The sequence below is a fragment of the Haliaeetus leucocephalus genome, unplaced genomic scaffold, assembly GCF_000737465.1.
Source record: "Haliaeetus leucocephalus isolate CR32 unplaced genomic scaffold, Haliaeetus_leucocephalus-4.0 Scaffold1, whole genome shotgun sequence".
Lineage (NCBI taxonomy): Eukaryota > Metazoa > Chordata > Aves > Accipitriformes > Accipitridae > Haliaeetus > Haliaeetus leucocephalus.
The window spans coordinates 22,761,573-22,788,148 of record NW_010972437.1 but is presented as its reverse complement, the minus strand read 5'-3'; the positions used below and the strand labels follow the sequence as shown (position 1 = coordinate 22,788,148).

Below are 26,576 nucleotides of genomic sequence, written 5' to 3'. Positions count from 1 at the left end.
GGAAAAAAAGTATAATTTTTCCTTATGTGTCATTTAGAGATCCAGATACTCATCTTAGAAAAGTACTGCAAGCTTTATAGTGGAAAAAGGCTACAAAATATTACTACTGCGATGTACCTCTGAGCAAGCAGCTACCAACTCCTACCAATTCATTTTCTGTTTGCACGAGTTTCTGTTAAAAAAAAAAGAAAGATATGAACAGCTGTTTCACTGGAAGGAAACAGGATCTAAGCCTGCCCTGCTTTCAGGACTGTTCCACTTGTAGAGATTCACATAGCTGCCTGAATGCACATCCATTACCACAGGAAAGAAAGCAGCAGTTTGCTCCAGTATGTCTCTTACCATTTAGTGGGCAGATTCTCTGCACCGCTGCATTGGGAGTTCAGTGTGTTTATGCAAGCTATCTGCACTCATGCAAGGGATGGAAAAGGAGCAAATCCCCAGAATAGGAAGTGTCTAAATATGTATCAGTAATTCTTTCATGCATCAGTGCAGATTTTTGCACATGCCAGACCCCCCCAGCTCAGATGCTATACTAACGATTCTTTGGAAAAAGCAGAAAAGGAGGCGTATAGAAATGACAGAGATGGACCCATTCTGCTTTTCCTTTCTGCTTTCACTTACAGCCAGACAAAAATAACCTGCAAAGAGCAACCTGCTCTGATATCACTTGGTAATGACCATTATCTTTAATAAGAGTAAATATCAACACAGATGCAGCCTCTGCTCTGAGATTTGTCTCTTTTGAATCTCAGCCAACAGCCTCTCTCTGAAGATGAGCTCCTCAACTCTCACATGGGAGAGGGTAATTAGGACTCCAGTTCTTGCAATTTAATTATACAACTTGAAGAGGCAGTGTAAGAGTTTGTTATAAAGACTAAAAGAAAAAGAAGAAGGGAAAAAAAAGGAACAAAAAAGCGACAAAAACCCAAAACCTAAAAAGCCAGAAACCACCCCCAAAATCAGCACGCTACCACCCAGACACTCCAGACAAGGCACCAGGCTCAGGAAACACTGGTTTGAGGATGAGGTCAGTAACGTGCCCCCAGCAGCCATCCTTGGCTGCCTCCTGGCATTTCTGTCCAGAGCAATTTGAACCCTCCCAAGTCCCTGCTGTGCTACTGCTGAAGGGACCCCTGCTTTGCCTGCAGGCAGTCCTACAGATCATCCAGCTTCATCTCTGTGGAAAATCATCCAATACATCAACCTATTTGCAATACCACAAAGGGCCTAACCAGCAGCTGTCTATGTGGTAATAAGGTCAAACCTTAAGCGGCACCATGGCACGGCTTCCTTCCACTCCCACAGGCATGTTCCCCACAAAACCAAACCAGAGCTCCAAACGGCTCCTTTGCTACAGAAGCAAAGACATATGGCAGCTTGGTAAAAAGAACGATAAAATGAAAGATCCAAGTTGACCTAACTAAGCAAGAAGTCTAAGTAACAACAAAGAGTGCGTGCATCACAGGAATACTTCACCCCTTTCCATTCACATCGCCATCTCCTCTACTGGGAGACACTTCTGTCGTTTGGGGTTACGATGGAGCTGGCGGGAAGCCCGACTGGAGCACTCCCTGTAAACCTCCGGGGTCCACTGTCAGCATTAGCATGCATGAATAATCACTTTACCCAGGCAGCCAGCTGTTACCGGGGCAGGAGGAAGGCGAAGGGCTCGTGAAGGAGATCTGACCTCCTTTGGCTCACCACCAGTGAAGCCAGCCCCAGAAGGGGACATGCCGCAGGCATTCCTCAGGAGCAGCACAGGCCTGGCAGCTCATGGTCGTAGGATGGAGAAGCACTAAGAGATACTGATGGCAGTCCACAGTGGCAGGAGCAACCCAGAGAAAGGCTTTTGCAGCAATGTGTCAAGGTAATTTGGAGAGAGAAACAACAGAGGACAAAGCCAGACAGGAGGAACACAAAATAAGATCTAGGAGTTTGGCCGCAGTAAGTCCACACTGGTTTCTATAAACAAAACAAGTCTGAGCTGGGTAGATCCTGAGTAGAAAATGGTGCATGGAGGTGGCAGTCCAAAACACCCTTCTTGGGGCAAATTCAAATATTGTCCTGGCAGGTCCTGAAGGCAGCAGGGTAAGACCGAATATCCTCGGCACCATCCTCTATCACAAGCACAAATAAGATCTTCTGCCGCTCCTTAATTATTTCCCTTACCACGTAATGCTGCCCATTGGCTTCTCATCAAGAAGGGAAAAACAACCCTACAACCACATCAGCCTCTGAGGAGGAAGGATCTGGAATGACTGTCAAATCCCCTCTTAGGAAATGACAAAAATGCCATCCAAAACCAGTTCACGTCTCCATTTGCCAACGTAATAGCAGCATGTGCCTGTGCTGGCCATGCCACTTCGATGCCACAGTGCTGGCATCTACTAACACTTTGCAACACAGACCAGACCCAGCCTTCTTTTTCACCTGTACCTACAGTGTTTCCAGGCACAAGAGAAGTAATTAATAAAAACACCAACAGCACCAATTTAAGTAACAAGGTCAGTAAATCTGCCTGCACAAAACCTATCTCACTCCTCTATCAGCATATCATGTAACCACATGTGAACCACAGACCTCACAATCTGTAAACAGATTTTATCTCTCCTATCTGTACCTCTCTCAGTCTAAAACAAGGCTCAACAATCCACATAAATTACGCTTCAGCAGTCCCTTACATCACAGTTGTGCCTGTAGACCCCAACGCAACGGAGGCTCTGTTGTGTCAGCAGCTGTCCTGATACAACACTGTCACTGTCCCAACAGCTGGAAGAGACAAGACTGAGCAGGTAAGGAGGAGGTACAGGCTCTGAGAGCAGGGCGATATGGCAAAGCAGAAATAGGGCTGCCTACAAAGCAAGCCTCCCAACACTGGAAAAAGCTTTAGAAGGTACCAGTCAAAGCCATCACCTTGTTACCAGCACGCTCTCTCGTTATTGTCTCTGCTGTTTAATTGCTTTCATTCCTCTATGTTATGGTGAAAACCATCGTACAGAGAACAACTCCAGTTATAACTTCAGGGAAGCGCAACCGTGATTTCAGACCAGCCCTCAGAAGTGAATTATCAAATAGGGTTTCCCCAGCCCAATGCGCAGCCCCTGCAATGCCCTCTGGCTACCTTCCATAGAACACCCTCTCCAGACAACAGACTGATGAACATCCTGAGAAAGCATGGAGTTGAGATCCTGCCAAACAATTAATTGAGCTTGTGACCCAGAAAAGCAGCAAAAGGGGTGTCAACACCAGATATTTCCTCAAGCCACCTAAAAATAAAAACCACATTTGCACTTGCAAACCTAATCTGAAAGAGGAAGTAATTAACAGTCAGTTGTAGTTAGATGTGCTCCTACAAAGTTTCAAAATAAAAAATGCAATTCATTACCCATTTTTGGGGTCAATATGGGATTTTGACTATGCTCCTTGCACTCATCAATCCCACCCTCCAACAAGGACCGTGTGATCCCTTTACACTACAGCAGTTGGTGTACTTTGCTGACCAAACAAAAGCAGACAGACCCCCTGCAAAACTCTCTTCCTCTCAGACTGCGGGCATTGCCTCCCCATCATCCTCACTCCTCCCTCCCAGCCCGGGGTGGCAGCTGCCACAACTACTGCTGCTGACAGTATGTCACATTCGTAAGGCTCCTCATTCTCTAATGATCCCAGACCTTTCTGTATCACTCTCTTGAGAGATCTGAAATCAGAGGGAAAAAAAAATAATAAAAATCACTTCTTAAACCATCAGCCTAGCTTGCAAGAGCACTTCTCCAAAGAGCTGTGCTAAGCAGCCGCTGGATGGTAATGGCTTACATCTACTTGAACAGAAAGCCCATACACAGCTCTCAGTGCAGACAGGCACTTTGATATTACGTTCCTGAGTGGGGTTTAAGAACCTGCAGACACCAAAATAGGAACAGGACCCAGGAGAGACAGACACAGAAGTAATCAGCACAGGAAGCTTAAAACACAAGATTTGTCTTTAAAAACAGAGCAACATTTTGCCACCATTCTAGTTTCCTGATCGAAATTATCTTATAAAAGAAGTAACAATAGCAACAGGTTTCCATAGTACAGACAAATGAGCCATTCAAACATTGTGGCAGATTAAAAGCTTGAATCATTTAAGGGATGGGGGAGCATGAAAACCAAAACCAGAAAACATGCTGTTGAAAAGAATTAAAGATTAGGATTAGCAGACTGACAGGACAGAGTCTCATCTGAATTTAGGGCCTGATTTTCCCCCCTAGAACACAGCAAAAAGCCTCCCTGTGACCCACGAGGCAATCGCAGCCTTCTGCTCCAAACACTCCCCTGCAACGTGCCAGGAATGCAAACAGAATAATCCATGTGCTGCGCAGACCCAGCACCACTCGTCACCCAATACATACGACTCTCTGTGCCCATTAGTCAATTAGAGAGGCCAGGAATCTATATGAATGAGATTAAAAAGAAGTATTTTCTGAAAACTAAAACCCATGAGATTAATTCCTACTGGAAGCAAGAGCGAGCCAAAGAGCAGAAAGAAACCAAGACAAAAAGGTAACAGGTATCATCAAGCAAAAACAATTAAGGGAAAAAATTATAAGCTCCAGCCCTGCAGAAAGTCAAGAAGTTACAATGAACGGTACTTTCCATGGAAACATAAATTAGTAAGAGGCACTCGGCAGCCCACATACCTGCACAGAAATAAGGTGAACACATTCACAGGAGCTACCAAAGGCTTTGCAGGAACTTCTAGAAACAACGAACACTTGAACTCTCTTTGCAAAGCAGCAGCTTTCCTCATTGGACTCATCCAGACCTCCTCTAACTCACACAACCCGGTACAGCGGAACACTGTCCTAACCTGGGACACAAGACAGCTCTATCTTTGAGTTCACACCAGTCTAAGATCCCCGCAAAAGCAGGTTTTGAATGTATCACCCACAGGCACACAGACACTGCAGCACATTATACTGTTCCCTTGGTAGCCTGTTTTATGACCTTTAGCTGTGCTATGGGTCTGGAGAGGATGCTAGAGGATGTTTCAAATGAAGTATTGAATGCAGGAAAATGGAGGTAACTTTACATAAAATCTTAGCTCGCTTACTCTTCATTTTAGTCTGAAAAGAAGCAACGTTTAAGCTGTTAATGAGCAATTCTAGGCAAATTCCATGGAGCACACAGTTAGGATGAAACTGAGACATGAGCCCAGGCTTGTATACCCAAACACTACAGTGGATTTTAGTTAAACACTGTGCATTTCTGAATTAATGCAATATGCCTGACTAAATGCATTTATGTTAGAAACAGAGCTTGCTTAAAGGAATTTTTTTCAGACTGGCATGGCACTTCCTGCATGGTCACTCTTACAGGAAAATAAAAGGGCTTTAATGTGAATTAGCATTAACCACGCAGAGGTTATGACAGAGACAGGAGGAAGGCATTGAAAATCTATGCTGCAAATGCAGTTTGCCCATATAAATTGCATCCACACAAGGACCACGCTGTCAGTGTAACTACACTTGCGAATGTTCCTGATGGACACCTGGCTTACCTCCCCTGGACCAGCTGCAAACGGAGCCCCTGCTACCTCCCCCAGGCTGGCACCTAACATTACCTGCCATCCACCCCTGAGCTGCCACTGCCCTTCGCCTTCAAGGCAACTGTCGAAAAAGGCAGAAATCCCATACACAGCAAATCTACTTGGATGGAAGGGGTCTCCATTAGGTCTGGTCATTTTTATTGGCTTTTCATCAGCTTTAAAATTCAACTACAAGGAAGGGAGATGAGTAGACTTATTCTCTTAAATAAATCCTTCTTCTGATCACTTAATGCCATCTGTACCAGCAGCCTTACTTCTGAAATTCCTCCCTGCTATTTCAAGGCATTAAAGAAATTAATTTATGATTGTGTTTATGGGTAAAGCCTTTCTGTATCAATGCATTAGGAAATTAGAAATTTGGGAAGGAAGATTTCATCTAAAAGGCAGATAAACACGGAAATTGGGGGAAATCCCAGAAAAGACAACTACTCATTAGATTTGGTGCTATCGTGAACCAGCACATATTTAGATGCATAGCCTTGAAAGGCCTGCTTTACCAGCCAAATTACAGTCTTACCTTTATGCTAAGTGTCATGGGATTGCAACAATAGCAAGCAATTATTGGGAATGGGGACTACAAGAATGACGCACAGGACGCTCAAAAGGGACTACAAGAATGACACGCAAGAGCAGAAAAAGTGGGATTAAAACCGACCAAAAATTAGTCAAACATTTTAACCAGATGGCATTTACTCTTCCTAGCAGTCTGATGTGCTAAAGCCAAGCACATGCGCTATGACAGCAGATGGAAATCACACAGCTTTGTTTATGTTTGGGACCTACAGTAAAGGGAACCATGCAAGTTTGAACAGAGATTAGTTACCCAGAGCCAAAGAAAAGGATGCTTTTTTGAAAATACCAGTCCACAATTAGGCAGGACTTATAGCCAATAAAAACCTCAAGACAATTCAGTAACAGGAAAACCAGGAGTGTTCACTAAATCACATTCCGGATGGAAAGAGCTAGTTTTCAACCTCCTCTGCCACCTCCTCAAAGCTGCATCTGACCACAATGCATTTTATAACCCGCCAAACACATTTTCTTCTCTTCAGCAAAGCCATTTTACTTTCTTTCCACTTCACCCAAACTAGTTACACTCTTCCAAGTAACATCAGTCCTTGGCCACCCCATGATCTATCGCAAGACCTACTCAATAAGGCTAGAGGATAACTTGATAATGATTATTCTTCAAAACCAGTCCTCAGGGCATCACGAACTGGGACTGCAGCTTTGCCTGCTTTAAAGACAAGCAACAAAAATTTTATCTTTCACTCAAGCAGTAATTCCATCTTATTGTGTTCCCAAGCACATCACTTTGTACCTTTTACTTGCCACCACAAGGATTTGCCAGGAGTTTCTATTTTTCACAAAACCCCTCGTTAACTTGACCACATTGACGCTTACCTCCAGTTGGACTAAGCCTCCAAAGATGGAGGTTTCAGGAGATGAGGGGGGATGCCGAGGCTCTGCAGCACACCCCGACCATCCATCTGCCTACGCAGCACACACCAGCTCCACTGCACCCCAACCTGCTGTTACACGTAGCAGCAGCCAGACTCTGAGATTGCACAAAAGGACATGACATTTTCTTTTTTGCAGACATCTTAAGCTTTCAACTCCCTATGGAGCCCTTCAATTTTCAGAATTTCTATCAGCCTACTACTAAAAATAATTCAGTAAAAAACCCAACCCTCTGCTTGCTTACATGCCCATCCCAATAGCATCTGAACACACTAAGCGAAGAGCGCTCATTCATGCTGCTGTAGCATTTTTCCTTTCAAAGTTCTCCAAACTCTTTATAAACATTGACTAATGAATCAGGCAATATTTACCCAGTTGCCTGGAAAACAGATACACCTTTTTTAACAGCACAAAGTAACAAGAAGTGAATAATTTGCAGTCAGGAACAGAAGCTGGGACTCTTGGCTCCTATTAACGTGGCGTCTCCCCAAACAAGACCCCAAAACACTTGCTCATAAGATGACTGATCCATCTCTCTGGGACGCTGAAGATTTACCAGCCTGCAACGTTGTGCTCTCTCCTTTATACCATGCATCTTACCAGGCATGATGAATTCAATATTCTGTTGTCTCTCACACCACCATTCATTCAATATCAAACACCTCAGCAAGCACTTCCTAATTAAAACATGGAAAGGCTAGAATAAAACATATTATTATCACATTATTTGTGGGTCTTTTATTCACAATTGAAATAGCTTCATGTCTAATTGTGTACAGACCCACACATGCTATCTCAGCACACAGGAGCAAACAGTGACCGCTGTAATGCTGGCAAGCAATTCTCGTGCTGCCCCTTCATCTCTAGGAGGAGGCCTGGGAAAACTGCTTGAAATCTCCTGTGGACGAGGACCTTATCTGCAATACTGCACACAGAGGCGTCCCTGGGCACGTCGCACTCAGCATGGCCCTGCTCCAGCATGGCACTTGACACAAGTGAACCTACCTGTGCAGGGAAGGCAGGTACCTGGCACTTCCCAGCCCTACTCCTCCTAAGCCCAGGCGCTCTGGGGGCCTCTGCTATCCTGCCTCAGTGACAAACTACGTGGCAACCTCCTCTACTCCACACTAACACTCTCAGCAAGAAACCAAGTATCTCCTCATGTCGTGCTGAAAAACAAACCTCCCTGGTCTCCCCGAGACCACTCAACCTGGAACTGAAAGCTCAAGTATAACCTGTGTCTCACACCACAGACCCAACAAAAGCCGAGGCCCAGGAGCACGGTTTCCACGTAAGCCAGCAATTCGGGAAGCCCACCTCCAGCCGCAAACCTGCACACATCCCTGTGCTGTATGAAATACAGAACATACTGCTGAGACTTCGCAATCCATAATGATTCCCATCAGTGGAGCAGTATGTTCTTGCTTTCTCCTGAAAATGAGGGGAAGAAGGAGAAATGACAAGAAACAAAAAAGCACCACCAATAAAGAAAAAGAAGAGAAAAAGACTGCCGACATCGCCACAGGGAAGCAGAGACACAAACCAGAACTCTGCATGCATGCCAGCCTTGCCAATGCTTGGATCTAAAGGCAAAGAAGTCCACTACAGCGGGATGTGAAGAGCAAAGCCAAAATTCCCTGCTAAATATTGCTGCCAAACAAGCCATTTCTTGTCAGTATTTGTAAAACAAATTGAGCCTGTGCTGTAAATATCCCTGCATCTGTGCGCTGTTTGTTTCAGCACGAAGACTTGCAAATAAGCTTCACAGCATATTTGCAGTGGGAGAATAGCTTGAGGAACTCTGGTAGGACTCAGCTGTTCAGGCCCTACAACTGGCCCTTTGTGACCGGTGACAGACAGCAATACTGCAGCCTCTCTCATATTATCACTGCAATGAGGTGGGCAGCAGTTCGCAGCCACCTGCACACGGGAGAAAAAAAAAAAGAAAACCAAAAAGCAAAGGAAAACAATCTTTCAAGGAAAGAAAAAAATTGTTTAAAAGTTACCTCAACACTATGAGATTGACTGCTGAACACTTTAAAGGTTTAACAAGCAAATCTATCACAAAACTTGGTTCAGGCTCAAACTGTTTGGGGGTGGGGGTGGGTGGTTTGCATGCATCAAAAACCTCCTTTGCCACAAGCTAGTCTTCCAGCTCACTTTGCCCCATGAGGCAAGTTCACAAACTCTGTTATGACATCCCTCTGCAAGAGGGAAGGATAGAAGAGACATCTCTAACAAATACCCAGCTACAGTTGGACAGATCATCTATTTTTCCCAGGTTCTTCCCAAATAAGTGATCTGAAAGGAAGCGCTGCTCAACCCTTGAAGAGAGAATTACAGCTATTGCCATGTTACAGCACCGTGCCCACTGCCTGTCACTCGGCAGTGGCAATCTGATTATGATATTACTGGCATCAAAGCAAATTTTGGGAACCTACAAATCCATTCCCAGGTCTCCCAACCTCTTACAGCATGACCTTCATCAGGCTGCTTCACTCTCTGGGAATAACTCATCTTTCATTACAAATAGGAAGCTTAACTAAATATTTCTCCACCACAGTCAGAAGAAAGGCACTACACGTACCAAGCTTCCTATGAAATGTATTAAAGCACTACCTGAAGGAGACTTTAAAATACATTGACTGCAAGTAAATCCCATAACAAAGTTTGGTTTAGATGACAACATTTGGAAAGGGAGACCATATTCAGTTTTGATGAATTGAAGTTTATTTTACAGCAAAACCGAACAACACATTTCCCTCCCCATCACCATCACTTACAAACTCAGGAGCAGAGACTGACTCATTGAACGAAGTACCAAAACTTCCCTGGATTTCAAATTGAAGTCCTAAACACTGAATCTTTCCTTCTCCAACCCAGAACTAAAATAAATCCTGGAGATGGTTATTGCTTAGTTGTATTATAGCAGCATTTTGAAGGGCCAGATGAACAGCCTCATCATTCCAGCAGTTGTATACACATGCCACGTGCGCACACACACAGTAAGCAGTTAAGTCCCCCAACACAGAGGTAGCCTAAAAGAAAAGGGAAACAGAAGACACAAAAAGATAGTGACCACTCCATAGTCACAAACAGGGCCAGCTAGAAACTAAAGGCAAAAAGCTGGCCCAGCATCCTATCTGCTAGCCATCACTACTGACAACCAAAAATTGTTTATCGGTGCTTTTGTTAGAAAAGGAAACTGGATTTCAGAGGTATGCCAGATCTCCACATAACATTCTCCTCATCAGGGTCAATACAGCTGGCTTGCTTTTCAGCAGGTGCGAAGTGGTACAGGCTTCACTGACTTCCAAGGAGCAGCCCTGCTTTCTGCCAGTGGATGACTTGGAACACTGACCCCATCAGTTGGGCAGAGATTAAAGTGTTTGCGCATTTGGACGAGCCCAGCAGAATGCAAACAGAAAGCAGAAGCAGAGGACTCCACAGGAGAGATACCTGCCTGGTGGCGGGGGGGAGCAAGACAAGTTAACCAACAACAAAAGCACATTAACTTTGATTTACCAATTACTTATTCTGGGTCACTGCTTGATGGGCGGAGGTTGGTTTCAAAAGTGTAATTTTAAGGGAGCCACAAGATTTTCAGAGCTGACTTAGATTTGTGCACAGCGTACAATTTGTTCATACTGTGGCAATCCACCCAACAACACAGGTAGGCAGCAAGTTGTTCCTCTGCAGCACAGGAAGGGGAATTTGCCACCTGCAGGCAAAGCTCTCAAAGTTGCAGAGGCAGAGAGGCACTACGATACACAAGCTAAAACCACAGGCAATGTGTTACTGAACAGAACCACAGTGGAGGCTTTCACATCTGCAAACCAGAAAGTACACACCTTTTCATTCCTCCCCACACAAGCAACCACTTACAAAAACAGGTTTCCCTGCCTTCACATTAAAAATTGCCATGCACCTATACAAGCACAGAGGAAGTTCTTTAAAAAAAAAGCACATTTTATTGAGAAACACAAATGGGTGGACGCTTCAAAACCAAGTAAACAGCCCTCCTGCTCATGCAACATTTGCTGTTGGAGCAGAACTGCATTGCCTTCCAGCTGAGGCACAACATGAGGGATTCCTCCTCGCCTGGCTTGTGGGAAAGCCAGAGCAGTCAGAGTTTCCATGCTACATGCCCCCTGTGAAAGGCGATGCTAGCTGGGGTGTCCAGCTTCAGGCTGAAAAACATGCTGTCAGAGAAGAAGTGACAACAGCCATAAACGATTCCCCACCACTGGTCCAATGGAAGAAAGGATGGCAAGATATAGGCTCCCTACAGCTATGAAGAAACTGCACAGAATGATGTGGGTTCTGATACAGGCAAAAAGCTTCAAAGCCATCAAAAAAGATAAGTCAGCAATAAAAGCCAAAAGGGGAGAGGAAAAAAGATGGAGAAAAACAGCGTGACACATACCCGCAGTCTATCCAGCTTATAGTACCTCGTCCTTTCACCTCCTGGGCCACGCTGGACAGTAACCTGAGCGAGCTTTCTGCAGCAGCAGCTGGAAAACAAAATAAAATAATAACAAAAATAAATCAACAGCATTATTACTCCACAGAAAAACACAATGGTGCATTCCTTTGTTCTGAAGCACTAGAATAACATTTTGTCTAATTTGAAGAAACCAGTATGAGAGGGATCAGTAAAATCTTCTGTAAACTAGAAGGAATGCTGGCTGCAGCTGAAGTTGGGTGGTTCCTTCCCTCCACCCCCCCTTAAACAACACACTGAAATTCATACCTCCAGGCACGCTCCCTGACCTACATTTACAGAGCTATACTGTGTCCTCTCCTGCAAACCGGCTTCCATCCCAACACTGCCTTTTTCCTGTGGCTGGGCATTAACCAGTTTGTACCACTGCCTGCTAATTAGAGCAACCTCATTTAGGACATTGATCAGCTGTAAGGACAAGTCATTCAGCATCTCTGCCTGCCTCAATTCTGTCCCTGTCATACACAGAAAATAACACGCTGTTATTCCCATGACCCTGGGAGATACCCAAACCAACAGTCATGAGGAGCTCAAAACTATTAGCAGAAAGCACCCAGAAAAGGTCCTTCCAAGAACTTGCTGTGTTATAAATGCACAACTGAGATTTTTATAACGCCATGCCACATGTGAAGAATTTGCAAAATACTTCCATCCCAAAAGAGTCTTATAAATGGTATTAAAAATAAACACAAAAGAAAAATGCGACAAGAGCTTGGGAGAGAAAAATATAGAGGTTCAAACAAGTATCAATTCCCCCAAAAATCTAACAGAAACTGTTTCCTGCCTCAATGAACAGAAAATAGAAACTCAGAGCCTCTTCCAGATCTATTTAAACTGCTGCTGCTCCACAACTACTTCAACTAATTGAATACAAGAATGGCTATATTGGGTCAGACCAAATGCTTCTATAGACCAATATCTTGTCTCCAGCGTTTGAGAAAGTGAAGTCAAGAGTAGAGAAGTAGAGCCAGAGGGTAGCAATAGCCCCCTCAAATAATCTCTAAACTTCCACAGTTTTTATCACAACAATCCCCCGAGCCAGAAACAGCTTCTTTGTATTTGACAGCCTTTGCTTGGGCCTGATGCCATCAGAGATGCTAGCCCACACATGTTAGCTCTCAAGAAACTCTCCTACCCCCAATACTGATAACATGCAACTGCCACATCTCTCCAACATAGGGACATAGACACGTAGGGGAATTTTTTGCACGTACTTAGAGTGGAACAGTTTGACAAACACCCTTTAAAAAATAAGCATTCAGGATACAACAGACTTGTCCCAGAAGACTCGCTAGTTGAGCAGCCCTGGCAGAATACCCATTGGTAGGGTGAACTAAACATTTCCTGCACATGAGGACATCTGAAACCAATGCATTTTCTGCATGAGATAGAAATACTCATCTAGTTTTGCTCATCTGAGAAGCAAAGCCTTTGTTCCAGCAGTATGATCAGATGCTGGCCAACAACTCATCACAGCTGGGGGATGTGTATCTGGGGTTAGAATCACACCTCCAACTTCATATCTCTTTTTTCCCCTCCCCTCTTTCTGGGTGCCAGTTAGGCAAGAGATTTCTAATTGTACAAGGATCACTGTTCTAGGAAGAAACATTAATCCCACAGTCAGCTCTGCATGCAATGCTTTAGACTGCTAAAACCAACCAATTAAATAACAAAAACAGAAAAAGAAATCTCCACAACACAGCTTTTGAACAATGCCCATAGGGCAACATTTATTTGATGAGTGTCAGAGCTGAAGTGTTCTGGTTGTGCTTCTAAAAATGAAAGCAACCATCACCTAAAATCTTAAGCGTAAAAAGAAAATTTTCCCTTTAAAAAGCTGAATAATACAGATGTCCTTTTTATCTAAAGCGTTCCTTTCAAAATCAAAACGCATTAGAAACTCTTTTATGACTTTCACTTTGAACCTGTTACTACAAAACCATTTGGCCAAGTTTGAGCGCTCAAAGTTTCCCACTATAGCAAAACACAAATATTTTAACAAAAATTAAGTCACATATATCATTTTAACTGTTTCAGAATAAGCATATCTTTAGGTAACAAAGTTAATTATCCCAGCACCTGCACATTTTTGTCTGCAAAATTCTCTGATATTGGGGGGTGAGGAAGGGAGGATATTGGGTCACCACATACTGCTCCAATTTGCCACACTATAAACCCAGAGCACTCTGCCAACGTCATTAAGCTTAATTGTGATAAGACCTTTGCAACAGGTCACAAAGGGAGGACCCAACCCCCAAACAAAGCATTATCTTCTATTGCTTGCCTGCAGGAAGGAAAAAGAAGCAACAAAAACAAACAAAAACAATACAGCACTAAGGAAAATCATCTTAGTGACACAGTTTACTTCATGCTGTCCAACGACTTCCACATCCATAACAGCATTCTGCACATGCATATGGAGCTTAAAGATTGTTTCTTCATTTTACATAGTGTAACACAAAACAACACACCAAAACAAACCAGGCAACAAAGGAGAAAAGGTACATCAGGAGGAGAATAGAGCAAAAGAAAGAGCAAACAGACAGGTAAGAGCAAGAGTGAAGAGCCAGAAAGGAGAGCCTGAATGAGAGAGAAGACAGCAAAGAGATTCAAGGGGACAGGTGGCATGACGTGAAATGAGCCATTTCTCCCTCTTACACAAGCAGCTCATTTTTTATTTTTATATTTTGTTAATTAAAGTTGAAAGACAACCATGGGACACCCAAAGCTGTCAGAAGCAAAGATGGATTGATTTCAATACTACAAACACCTTTCAGTGTGACCAGGAAATCGAAACTTGCAAACTACTGTGATAAACACACCAGAAAGCTCTGGCTGACAGCTATTATGAGCAGCCAGTTTTGGAGACAAAGCCAGAATAAAAGACATTTTTGCCAATGTGACAGAGCTATTAGAAAACCAAATTAAGACTACTCCAATCTTGAAACATCAGGAGCCTCTGAGTTGGAACAAAGGACACCAGTCCTGAAGAAGCCCTTGTAGTCACGTAGTAGCACCTTGCAGTCACATAAGGCAACAGTGAACAGAGAGCAAGTAAGGGCAAACAGCTAAGTCATCTGAGCATGTACACAGGTAACCAAACGTGCACACATATGTTCAAATGCGTGCACCTTGCTGGGCACAAAAAGCTGTGACATCAAAAAAAAAAAAAAGGACTTACCAGATTTGGAATACAGCGCTAGTATGTTATTCCGTGTCCTGAGAAGCTTCTTAAAATCCTTGTGGTCACTTATTTTTTCTATGAGTGGAGACACCTTCAATGAGTACATGAACGCCGGCAACAATGCCTACAGAAACATAAAGCCAGAAACATTAGTAACAGGGTCCATGCTGAGAAACAAGACACAAACTGCTTTTGAAATTGCCTTGACCTTTTTTCCCGATCTTGAGACATGCTGTCTTAAATAAATGATCATATCGATTTGATCAGCAAAAGAAAAAATAAAAAACCACACACGTGACTTACCGAAACTGGACCAATACCACTCCCAGCAAGCATCCTTAAATGGAAAGATGAGATAAACAGATCAAGGAATACTGTTTTAGTTAAGAAGCCACTCCCTTTAAAAGTGGAGTTCCTTAGTCAGATAATCAGATAAAAATTCTTATGTAAATTTAATATACTGTAACAAGAGAAGCAGCAAATTATCACTTCAAGAGCACTTTTGTCTCTAGATCTTAGAATATACTGCAAACTCAGTCAAGTACTTGGATATCTCACAGAAGACAGTGAGAGCCAATAAGTTAAAATACTGACACAGAGCAGATGAAGGAAATGAAAACAGAATTTGCAAGTAATCCAGCACCTGCATCACAGCACTAACCACAACCCTCTCCCACCCACCCTTCCAAAGTGGAACAGGGCTTATGTTTCCCACTGGCCATACCATGCCTCACGCACACACCAATGCCTTTGCCTCAAGATCAAGTTTGGCTTCCACTGGCCACAGGGAAGGCATGGCATTTAATCTCTCTGCATCTCAGTTCTGTATCTATGCAAAGAAATTATTTTTTTGTTGCATCTTTTGGTCTATTTAAATTACAACCACTCCACAGCAGAGTCTGTCTTCTATGCTACCATAAAGTAAAACTCCTATCAAAATATGACCATAACCTCGGCTGGGGCCTCTACTGCTCATTTGTACTGTAATAATCATCAATAATAATAATAATCTTATCCATCAGGCTATGCTGCCTTCCTACTGTACTGAATTCATACTAATGGAATGATTATAGGAAGCTTAGCTGGAGAAATTGTCTAGTTTACATTCACCTTACAGTAAAACCTTAACACTTAATTGCTTGGCTAAAAGCTTTAGCTCATTTGCCTAACACACACACGAGGTTCAACGTTTTCTTAATTACAGAAGTAATTTTGATCATGTCTCACTCCAACTGGGCTGGAAAATACGTCCAGGGTGGATGTGAACAAGTAAGAGGCTGTTCTTCTTGCATCCCCTGTATTACAGATTGCAGCATTCAAAACAAGGCACTAAGCCGATCAAAGTCAGAACATGCAGCCCCAGGCACTACACTTCATTACAAATTCAGCTATTTGCAAACACCACGTCCGTCACTAAGGCACAGAAACAAAAGACTGCACCTACAAAACATACTTTATAAGTGCCAAAAGTTTTTACATGTGGAAAGGGGAGGGGGAGTATTGTGACGCAGGAGGTAGAGGTAAGAAGCCGAGCTGAAACGGAGGTCATCCTCAAAACGAGTCCAGGACATGTTCAGGAATTTAAAGTCACTAGAAGATACACCTATAACATAAAATATAAAAGGCCACACAGGCTTAGAGCAAACAAGTTATCCCACTCCGCAGGCAGGATTCCTACCACCGAGCCCTGCTGACCAGATGGTCTAAATGCGAGAAGAGAAAAAAGCACATTTGCAAGTCAGCCCCTACCTTCAGCATAAATGTTCTTGATGCTTTAATTTGACTGACAGACTCGCATTCTTCTAAATCCAGATGTCCAGAGCTCAGCCTTCCTACTTCAGGCTGATGTATGTGAATCATTTGTGTATCTTCTGAGATAAATACATGGTGTTGCCAATCAAAGTAGACAAATATAGTCGTGCTAAGTGAGGTGACAGAGACATGCAAATTCCTGCTCAAAACTCATCGCAATCAGAGGCTGTACAGGAGGGATTAATCTAACATTGACTTATGAGCAGATCTCTTTAATCCTAAGTATTTTTTTTTAAACTTTTCCCTTCACCTCAATTTTTTCTAATTATCCAAGTGTCTTAAAGTTTTATTTATGCCTTGAGTTACAGAAGACTAAAACTAAACTTTACTGAAACTAAGGCTGAACGCAGAGGGAAAAAATGAAACTACAGGTTGCTTCTTTGGTTTAGAAAACCACACTCAATTAAGGATACTGTAGTCTGTGAACTCAGTGCCAAAAAGAAATAATTGGACCAAAAAAGCCACAAAGGCCACTTTCAACATGACATCAAATGGTATTATGAACTTTGTTTAAACCATCTGTACCGTTTCACCAATAGGGTAGAAGTATATTTCATGTCTTTTCCAGATGGAAAGGCTGTTTAGCCAATTTCAGCAATTCCCTCCCCCCCGCCTTATAATGGCAGAGCTATAAACCTCTTGAAGAATTGGATTCTGGAAACAGCGACAGCTTTAACTACCGCCTTGTCCGTGTTGCCACTAACCGAAAACTCGCTGTCCTGGTTGAACAGCAGGCGCCTGGAGGGAGAAGCACGTCACATTGCATATATCCACTGCTACTTTGCCCAATTCCTCCCCAGGTATCAAATCAATACATGCTACTCATTTTCCTGCAGTTTTACTACAGCAGCTCTCTCTGATCCTATGGTTTATACCAAAACCCACTGGGAAACGCATTGTGCATACAAGCGCACCAGTCAGCGCTGCCGAATAAATCATCATCTCCCTTTAATTAAGATTAATGTTGCAGCCTTTCCTGGTTATAAAACCCAAAAGGTCCAAGCTGAAGGCATCCAGTTGGACAGAAACACCCTGCCTGCACATTTAAGGCAGCCACAGCAATACTGGGAGGTTATCGGCTGAGCGGAAAAGTTCACTGTCTCCCAATACGCATTTCACCACATGGTGTTTGCAAACTGATAAGAATTAAGTAGTTCCACGCTCTCCAGCCTTCTCCTGCTGAAATAAATGAAGACCCTACCCAGGAACGAATGAGAAGCCGGTGTATTGCTAAACCTCCCGAAGAACCTCCGCCTTCCCTACCAGCTCCACTGAAGGCAAGTGATGCCAAGCAGTCATTTCCAACCGATGCCAGTCCCTGCCACGGGGCTGCTTTGCCCCACTGCAGCGCCAATGCTGTGATGAACGTACCAGCAGCTACAGCCTCACCAGGGCTACAGCCACTAGTTCTGTCAACAGCATGAAATTAAGAGGATGGGAAAAGAGAATCCTATGGAAGCCGTTACACGCTCTTCTTCACGGAAAACCAGGCTCTTATTCCTGCACAGCCCACAGGCAAAGCAGCAGCAAAGACAAGGTTCATTTGCATGTACTGTGCTATGTGACTTTAACTGTGAGATATGACTCAGGTAGATTTACTCCAGACATTTTGCAGGAGAGCTCATCAGCCAGGCACTCCCCGATCAAGCACGCTGCTTCTTGTTTAAATCCAGGGCACAAGAGGAGATGAGCTCATATTAAAAAGAGGTCAAGAAAGGTGACAGTCCCTCCTGGGCAGGAAGCCTCTTTTCATATGCGTCAGGAAGTGCTACATTCACACATATGGAACTCTATAAATAAGAAACAAGCTAAATTCTCTTGCCACTTGAGCATCCTAAAGCTTTAAAATCTATTCACAACCACTGCTGAAAAGTTAAGAAACACTCCAAACATTTTTCTCAAGAAGCTGCCTACCTTGGTACCCGTTAAAGTAGAAGACATATTGGGACCAACACATGCAACATCTCTGCCACTCCTGCCCTGCGACAGTTATGCTGACAAGAAACTGCAACAAAACTGAGGGAAAGTCTATTTTATTTCATGCTGTTTGCGCAGTGCCTAGTGTAACAGGTCCTCATGCATGGCTGGCTCAGTGAGCTGGAACCAATACAATAGTCACCTGGTGTCCTCAGATGCAAGAAACTTTGGTGGAGACCCTCAGAAAAAGGCAAACTACACACGGCAGACTATGAAATGCAAATCTGGTAGCACTTCTAGTCTACAGATTTTCCCCAGCTCAAGATCTCAATCTGAATTTATTTTCACAGAATTTTTTATGGTGTAGGTCGCATATCAGTTGTGCGATTATAGTGGCTGATCTAAGATGCATGAAGGATACTCAAGTAAAACGTAAGTGAACCCAAACCCTCAAGACAGTCAATTCAAAACTGCTGAGAGACACTGCTATTCAAGTACAAGGTACAAAAACACATGTGCTCTAGCTCTGCCTCTGCTCTTCAAATCAAAGTATGTATTTAAATATATAATCTTGCGAGCTAGGTGGAAGAAGTCTGATCAGTCAAAAAGGTTTAATTTTCCCCCCCCCCCCCCCCCACTCTCCAGCAACTCCTTGCAGAGCTGCCAAATATATGCAAGCGTTAAAGAGCAGCAAAACACTCCACAACCCCATTCCCTTAGAATTGGTACCCAAGAAACATCTGAGCTTTCAGAAACCCAGAGGCAAAGAGAGTTACAGGCAAATAACTATTTTCTAATTACACTTCCAGGACTGACACTATTGAAAAATGTGGTCATCCCTCAGGCTGTGTTTTCTCAAAACCATCAAGGATCTGAGAAAGCAGAGTTTATTTCTCAAGTTTTTACTCTTCTCTGAATCTCATTTCAGAATGAGAAAAGGGAGTATCTTTCAAGCAGCCACAAGAACGTATTTTCATATTTTAAATTTATTATTCAAATTAAATGTGATAAATGCTTAACTGCTGATCCCACAGAACCCAGTTCAATTTATGAGCTGTGCCCCACAAAAGCTTTGTGACAGCACGGTCTTTTGCTAAGGATAAGCAGCATGCCTGGAGATTTATTTATTTATTTATAATCAGGTGCAATGAAAACACATGGTTTTAAAAACAAGAAAATACAAATCAAAATTAAATAAGGAAGAACTATCAGAGGACTAGCATTGTACACTGGACGGAAAAACTCTCCTATTTCTCCTATTTGCAGCTCAAGAGCATGAAAAAAATGTATTTCCCTGGACACAAATTATGCACAAAAAAATATGAATGGATACACGGCTGAAACAGTGCTTAGGTGCCTCAATCCATATGTCAAAATACAATTTTTATGTGCACACTAACACTTAGATGTATAATTAGGTAGACAATTTGCACACTATTCATAAAGAATAGCTGGGGGTGACACGAACAACGCTGATTCTAGCACAACTGCTGCTTGGCAGGGACGCAGTTTTACACTCAACCACAATTTCAAAAGCCCATTTTTCAGCAAGACATTGACTTTGATTTCTGTCTTAGCTTAACCGCCCACTGATGTCATTCTCATTTTGGGACAACAACATTCAACCCACTGTAAATATGATCAATGAGCAACCCTGTACATACAAAACAGATTGTGTCTGACAAGGCATTTTATGGGAATCTAGCTGAAAAGCAAACCTGCCTCAGAATTCCAAGCAGTAATGGAGATAACTGAATTTAATTTCATAATTAATTTCTTTGGGAGGGGAGTAGTTCACATTCTAAAGAGAGGTCTCCTCTGCTACATTAGAATGGGGGACAGGGGGGAGGGAACAGGCAAGAAATCCCAAGAATAAGACCGGATCTCACCTTCCCTTTCCCACTCAGTTTCCAAAGCCAACTCTGTGGCAAAGCGCACACTTAACTTCAGAAGGTAGATTTGAAGGAACATCTCTGTACTGCAGTGATGGAGGTTCGTAAACCTGCAGATCAGCCGGTGGCACAGCCAGGTCCTGGGGTGCACGCACTGAAAATACCAGGTCTAAGTCATCTATCTCCAGGCAAGAGCAAGAGAGAAACAGATCTGTTGCTCCCTTCCCCCCAATTTGTTCTCACTTAAAAATACAAGATGTTCAAATCCAAAGTCCCCTTGTTTACAAGAATCACAGTTTGACTGCAGATGTTTTATCTTCCTTGTTCATCATACAAACCACTCTTGACCTTGTGCAATAATTGCTTGCTTTTCACTTACAAGCCCTCCCTCTGCTGCTATTTACATTCAGGGTTGTGCTGCTTTGATCACTGAGCCATTTGTAACAAATGCCTTCCAAGATGGATAGTGATAAGTAGGACAGTCCCCTGTTTTCATTCATGATTAATATCCAAAATAGCTGTAGAAACGTTTTAATCAAATCAGATGAGGGGAGACGGGTTACCTCTGTTACCCAAAGGTACCTCAAGGAAGCCTGCTAAGAATTTATTATTTGAAAGAGGGGGGAAGAGAAAGGGTAGCACTTGGGTCTCAGACTTCAGGGGTCACAACTGAAATAGCCCCTGCAGTAGCCCATGCAAAAGCACGTTCTCCCAACCACATCTGCATGGGATGGCCAGGTGAGGAGCGCTCCAGAAGACACACCAGAAGATCAATAACTTCTGCATCGGAAGACTGACAGCATTAAAAAACCATGGTTTTGCCTGACAGATTTACGTCTGCGGACACTCCCATCGGACACTTCTTGGGTTTTGTGCATTTCCCATGAGCTCCATGGAAGAACGCATTCTTACTCTGTATTCTTACTCCAGATCAATTAACTCTCACCTCAAGCCATTCAAGGAATAAAAAAAAACCCCAAGCACTGCTGACATTTTATTGTGGTGGGTCATAGCTACAAGAGGCAAGTGTCATATCTTCTTTTGTTCACGAAGGAAGGCAAATTAAAATCCTGACACAGAGTGTCTTGGTATTCTTTAACTTAGGCTGAAGAATGCTAGAAATAAGGCACTCCACTTAACATGGTGCTTGCTATGTTCATTTTCCAAATATAGAAGATAGCAAAAAATACCATGGAGACGTCAAGATTTGACTAGACTCTACTGTTCATATTGTTCTTAAACACTGGGTTTTAAGGAACATAAGCTACAGGCATAATAGTCTGTACTAAAGGTTGTTCTTAGGGGCTCTGCGTAGCCAATTAATTGTATGGTTTATCACTGTTTTTCAAGTGCTTAGTGAAGGAAAACCTGTGCAACTATTTACTAATTAACAACTGACTGTAATAGGGTCAATTACTAATGCTGACAAATAACTTTGTCCTTATTAGGAATATGAAGCTCACTCTCTCTTCAAGCCAGGCATTGGTGCAATATATATTAAACAAGCTGTTGATGAAATAATGTTTCAGGCATCACTTCTGAATGAGTACATTTGGATGACTTCAGAAGCTAAGGGCATGAGCAAACCATATGCCACATAATACCCCACTAAAAACTGCATTTTGAAGAAGTTTAAAGAAGCATAACCTACTCAAAAAACACATAGGAGATGCTATAAAATGACAACAAAAAACACTATTAATGGGACTTCAAAGAAGAGAGGGCAAAAAATGACACCTGAAAATCCTTAGTACTTTATATGGCACTTGTTAGCTTCAAAGCATTGCGCAAATATTAACTAATTAATCCTCAGATTTTTCTGCCAAATGATAGGAGACAAAGCTTAATTTAAATAGTTGGAGTAAAATTCACACAGAAAGGAAGTGATCTGCAAGAGGCAAAAGGGAGGATACATTAGAGCAGGCCAGGACAGCTGATCCTAGAGCAGCACACAACCACATGCTCATGGCATGCCATCTCCTGAAAAGTGAGGGGCGGGGAGAAACAGTCTATTTGCAGTCACCCAGCAAATATGCTGTATGACGATAAACCCAAAGACAACAGACAGGACATCATCAAGGTGGCTGCAAATGAGATTAGCTTTGTTATCTATGTTCTGCAAGTGCACAAATCACAGCACCCTCCACCAATGCTACCAGCTACTCTCAGCTAGCAAGTGCTAAAACTTAAGACCTGCTTTGCCGTCACAATTTTTTGCCATTCACAAGCTTGAAATGGTGGCACGATCAAGGTAAACCATAACTTCCTTCCAAAGTGACTCTGTCTGCATCAAGAAATTTAAGGCAATGCTAGTCTGTGATTCTGGTCGCAAATTGCATTGAATTTTTCCATTCACAGACCTCCAAACACAACTCTGAAGAAAGGTGAGTCTCATTACCTCGGTTTTACTGAAATGAAGGAACTCAAGGAACTGCATCACCAAAAAGCAAAAGAAACTGTCAACAATGGAACAAGAACCTCTTCAATTACCAATTGCTCATGACATCGTGAACACACCCCTGGGCAGAAACACCACCTCTGATGACCACACCACACTTGCGGCAATATCCCAGGCGCTTTGGCACCAAAGCCAATGGATTCAAAACATCACTCCATAAGGTATGGAGTTGAGTAACAAAACCAGTCCTGAAAGCCAAGATTTGATTTGGGAGATGGTGCTGGTTTTGGCTGGGGTAGAGTTAATTTTCTTCATAGTAGTTGGTATGGGGCTGTGTTTTGGATTTGTGCTGGAAACAGTGTTGATAATACAGGGATGTTTTAGTTATTGCTGAGCAGTGCTTACACAGTCAAGGCCTTTTCTAATCCTCATACCACCCTGCCAGCAAGCAGGCTGGGGGTGCACAAAATGTTGGCAGGAGACACAGCTGGGCCAGCTGACCAAAGGGATATTCCATGTCATATGACATCATGCTCTGCATATAAAGGTGGGGGAAGAAGGAGGAAGAGGGGGATGTCCAGAGTGATGGCATTTTGTCTTCCCAAGTAACTGTTAGGCGTGATGGAGCCCCGCTTTCCTGGAGGTGGCTGAACACCTGCCTGCCCATGGGAAGTGGTGAATGAATTCCTTGTTTTGCTTTGCTTCTGTGCGTGGCTTTTGCTTTACCTATTAAAGTGTCTTTATCTCAATCCACAAGTTTTCTCACTTTCACTCTTCTGATTCTCTCCCCCATCCCGCCTGGGGGGAGCGAGCGAGCAAGTGGCTGGGTGGTGTTTAGTTGCCAGCTGGGGTTAAACCACAACAGAAGGGCATCTGAGGAGACAGAGCATAGCACACATCACAAGTTTTAAAAATCTGTATTTTGAAGAGGGAACAGACGAAGTAGGAATGGGGTGGCAGGACAGCAAGTAAGGGATTTGCCTCTGCAATACCCTCTTCTCTGACTGTGGCAAAACACTTCCCAAAGCAGCTCCTGTAGAATAAACAGGAACTGGATGGAAAAAGGTACTCCCAAATTCAAGCTGAAGTACCACCATGGGAAACAGCACCTGAGCACTGCAGAGGAGAAGCAGCGCTCGCACCCTGCCTGCAAACTCACCGGAGGCAAAGCCACTGCTGACACGCTGCAGGGCTACCTGCCACACACAGAGTGAGACACGTCCAAGCCCTCCCCACAGGCCTGGATTCACAAGTCCACGTCAGTGCTCACCGGTGCATTCCTGTGATGTTACTGGGACCTGAGGAGCTGAAAGTCCGAAATGTTCCTTTCAAGCCTTTCTTTGAAGGCACCAGGTTCCCAATGGCTGTAAGTCGGTCAGACTCAGAAGACAAAATGACCTTTGCCATGTTGGCCTGAGATAACGTTCATCAGTGTTTCCAAAGCAAACAAATCCCAGATGTGTAATCCTGTTGGAAGCAGTGGCTGGCCTCTGCTAGGGAAAGGACAGTACCCAATACATCAGAGGAAACGCAAATCCACCTTGGTGTGAAACTCCTTCCCAATGCCTTTAGCAGTAAATTCAGTCCTCCAAGCGTGAAATATAGTCAACTACTTGACATACCAAATAGGGAAGTATCTCTAAAGTTAAACCACAACTTCCCTATGAGTCGCCAACTCATTCAAGAAAAAAAACTTCACAGCAGGCAGAGATCACTGCAGCTTTCCTCACGTGCGTGTGTCACATTCACAGTGATGCAGAAGATAACAACTTAACAGTAGAAGATACTGAAGTATTTTCTTCATCCAGCTTTGTAACTTTCCTTTTACAAATGCAGGAAGTCTTACAGAGATAAGGATTTCAATTCTCGGAAGCCACCTCCAATTTTGGGTCCTACTTTAAAAATGAGCCCTATTTTTCAGGAGTACTAGGCATGCATAACTCTAGCTGCTGTCCCAGGTGCACTGCAAACACTCAGCACTTGTGGAAAAAAAAAAGAAAATTAAAAAAATAATCACATTTGGGTACATAAAAAAGGTCGGGCTGGAAGGAAAGACAATGTTCTCATTAACCTCTGTCCTACCAAGCAGCTAGTATTACCTTCACTTTAACTTTACACACTGAGAACGTCCCGATTTAACAGCCTCACTGACTTTGCAAACATTGACTCAAGAAAAATTTAAAAGCAGGTTTTGCAATGTCACAGCTGTAGGCTAGTTTTTTAATCCTGGCGTACAGTTACACATTTCAAGATGAAAAATCGCACCTTCAAGTGCAAGATAACACAAATTGGAAGAAATAATTTAAGCTACTTGAATACAGCAAAGTGGAAAGAATTAGCTGAATCAACAGCTCAATTAAGACATCTGCTCAGCATGCAGTATCACACAGCAAATAAAATGCTGGGGCAAATCAAGAAGGGTAAGAGAGAATAATGTGGATAAATTATAAGGCTTCATATAATTTCACTGACAACGGCAGGCCCACTCTGCTCATCTCAAAGATACCAGCTCTGCAATACAAAAGGTCCAAAGAAGGGCAACTAGAATAGTTAGGAACAACAGATTCACATCAAAAAAGCAGGGGAAAAAAAAAATATCTTAATCTACAGAAAGAAATCACAGCAAAATGCTTACATTAACATAACATGAATGTTACAGTAAGATAAGGTCTGACAGTTGCAGTGGATATAGAAGGAAATACCACAAATAACTCTGCGTGCTTAGTTATTTTAAATTAAGGGAAAATTCAATCCACTTCTAACTCCACTTGGTCCACAGTATATACTTCATCTGAGGAATTCACTGCCAAAAAGTATCATTGAGAAAAGTACTGTGAATATTACAGATGAGCCACAGGTAAAAAAAAGCCACACTAAGACCTCTCCAACATTTTAGGAAGAATTCAGCCTGACTTCAGTTTCACTTGAAATCAGTAACTAAATTGCAGATAGCAGAGGTCTGTGCTTCTAGACCAAGCTTAGAACAAAACAAAAATTGTGCAGGATGCACAGGATTTCTTTTCCCTCCTCCTGAATGAGCTGATAGCTAGGCCCCTGCCAGGGGCAAAAGGCTACATCAGACAGGGCCGATTCTTTCTGTCCCACAATGGCAATTCTAATATTAGCACAAAATAAGCACAGGGCAATTAGCAATTCCATGCTTGATCTGTATGAATTAGATGAGCACTCTTAAGTCATGCGTTTCCAAATACATTTCAGATCACGCGTGCGTAAAAAAATTAATGTAATTTTTCATTAATTATTAACTCTATTTGTCCAGGCAGAAGGAAGAACTGTAGTTCGTGCCAATAAAGTAAATAAAGGAGTGCTTTAAAGCATGCCTTCGCCAATCTTGAGCTATTTATGCCAAGTTCTGTGGATTAAAAAAAAAGAAAAAAATCAGACTTTAAAATATTTCTGTAAGTCTAGGAGTCTCCCTGAGGTAAGGGGTGTTCTACTTACTGTAATTTCAATGAAACATACCCTGTTCCTCCGGAACGCACTAAGATGGAGAGCGCCACATTCAAGGGACGCACGGGCAGGGGCGGCAGGACTGGCCGCCCGGACTGACTGACTGCCCGCCCACGGCCGCCCGGACTGACTGACTGCCCACGGCCGCCCGTGCCCGCGCACAGGTGCACAAAGCCGAGCGAGGCCAGCTTTGCAGCGGCAGAGCCACGGCCGAGGGGAGCCCGCTGCCGCCGCGGCACCGATTTTTCACACGAAACTTACTCACGAACGAAGCGCACGCCGGTCGGAGCCCCCGGGGCCGGGGCCGCCGGGGGCTCCAGCCCGCAGCCGCTCGGCGAGACGCCGCC

General features: G+C 43.3%; 1 protein-coding gene across 1 annotated transcript in view; it reads right to left on the bottom strand.

Annotated features, from left to right (window-relative positions):
• PDIA5 (protein disulfide isomerase family A, member 5) overlaps positions 1 to 14,870 on the bottom strand; it is a 90,422-nt gene extending 75,552 nt beyond the window's left edge. The window contains exons 1-2 of the mRNA XM_010568786.1: positions 14,737 to 14,870; positions 11,478 to 11,565 (exon numbers count right to left, since the gene is read on the bottom strand). Coding sequence (XP_010567088.1) covers positions 11,478 to 11,565; positions 14,737 to 14,845 — 197 coding nt within the window. The 5' untranslated portion in view covers positions 14,846 to 14,870. The remainder of the gene's footprint in view (positions 1 to 11,477; positions 11,566 to 14,736) is intronic.
• Between the last annotated feature and the right edge of the window lie 11,706 nt (positions 14,871 to 26,576).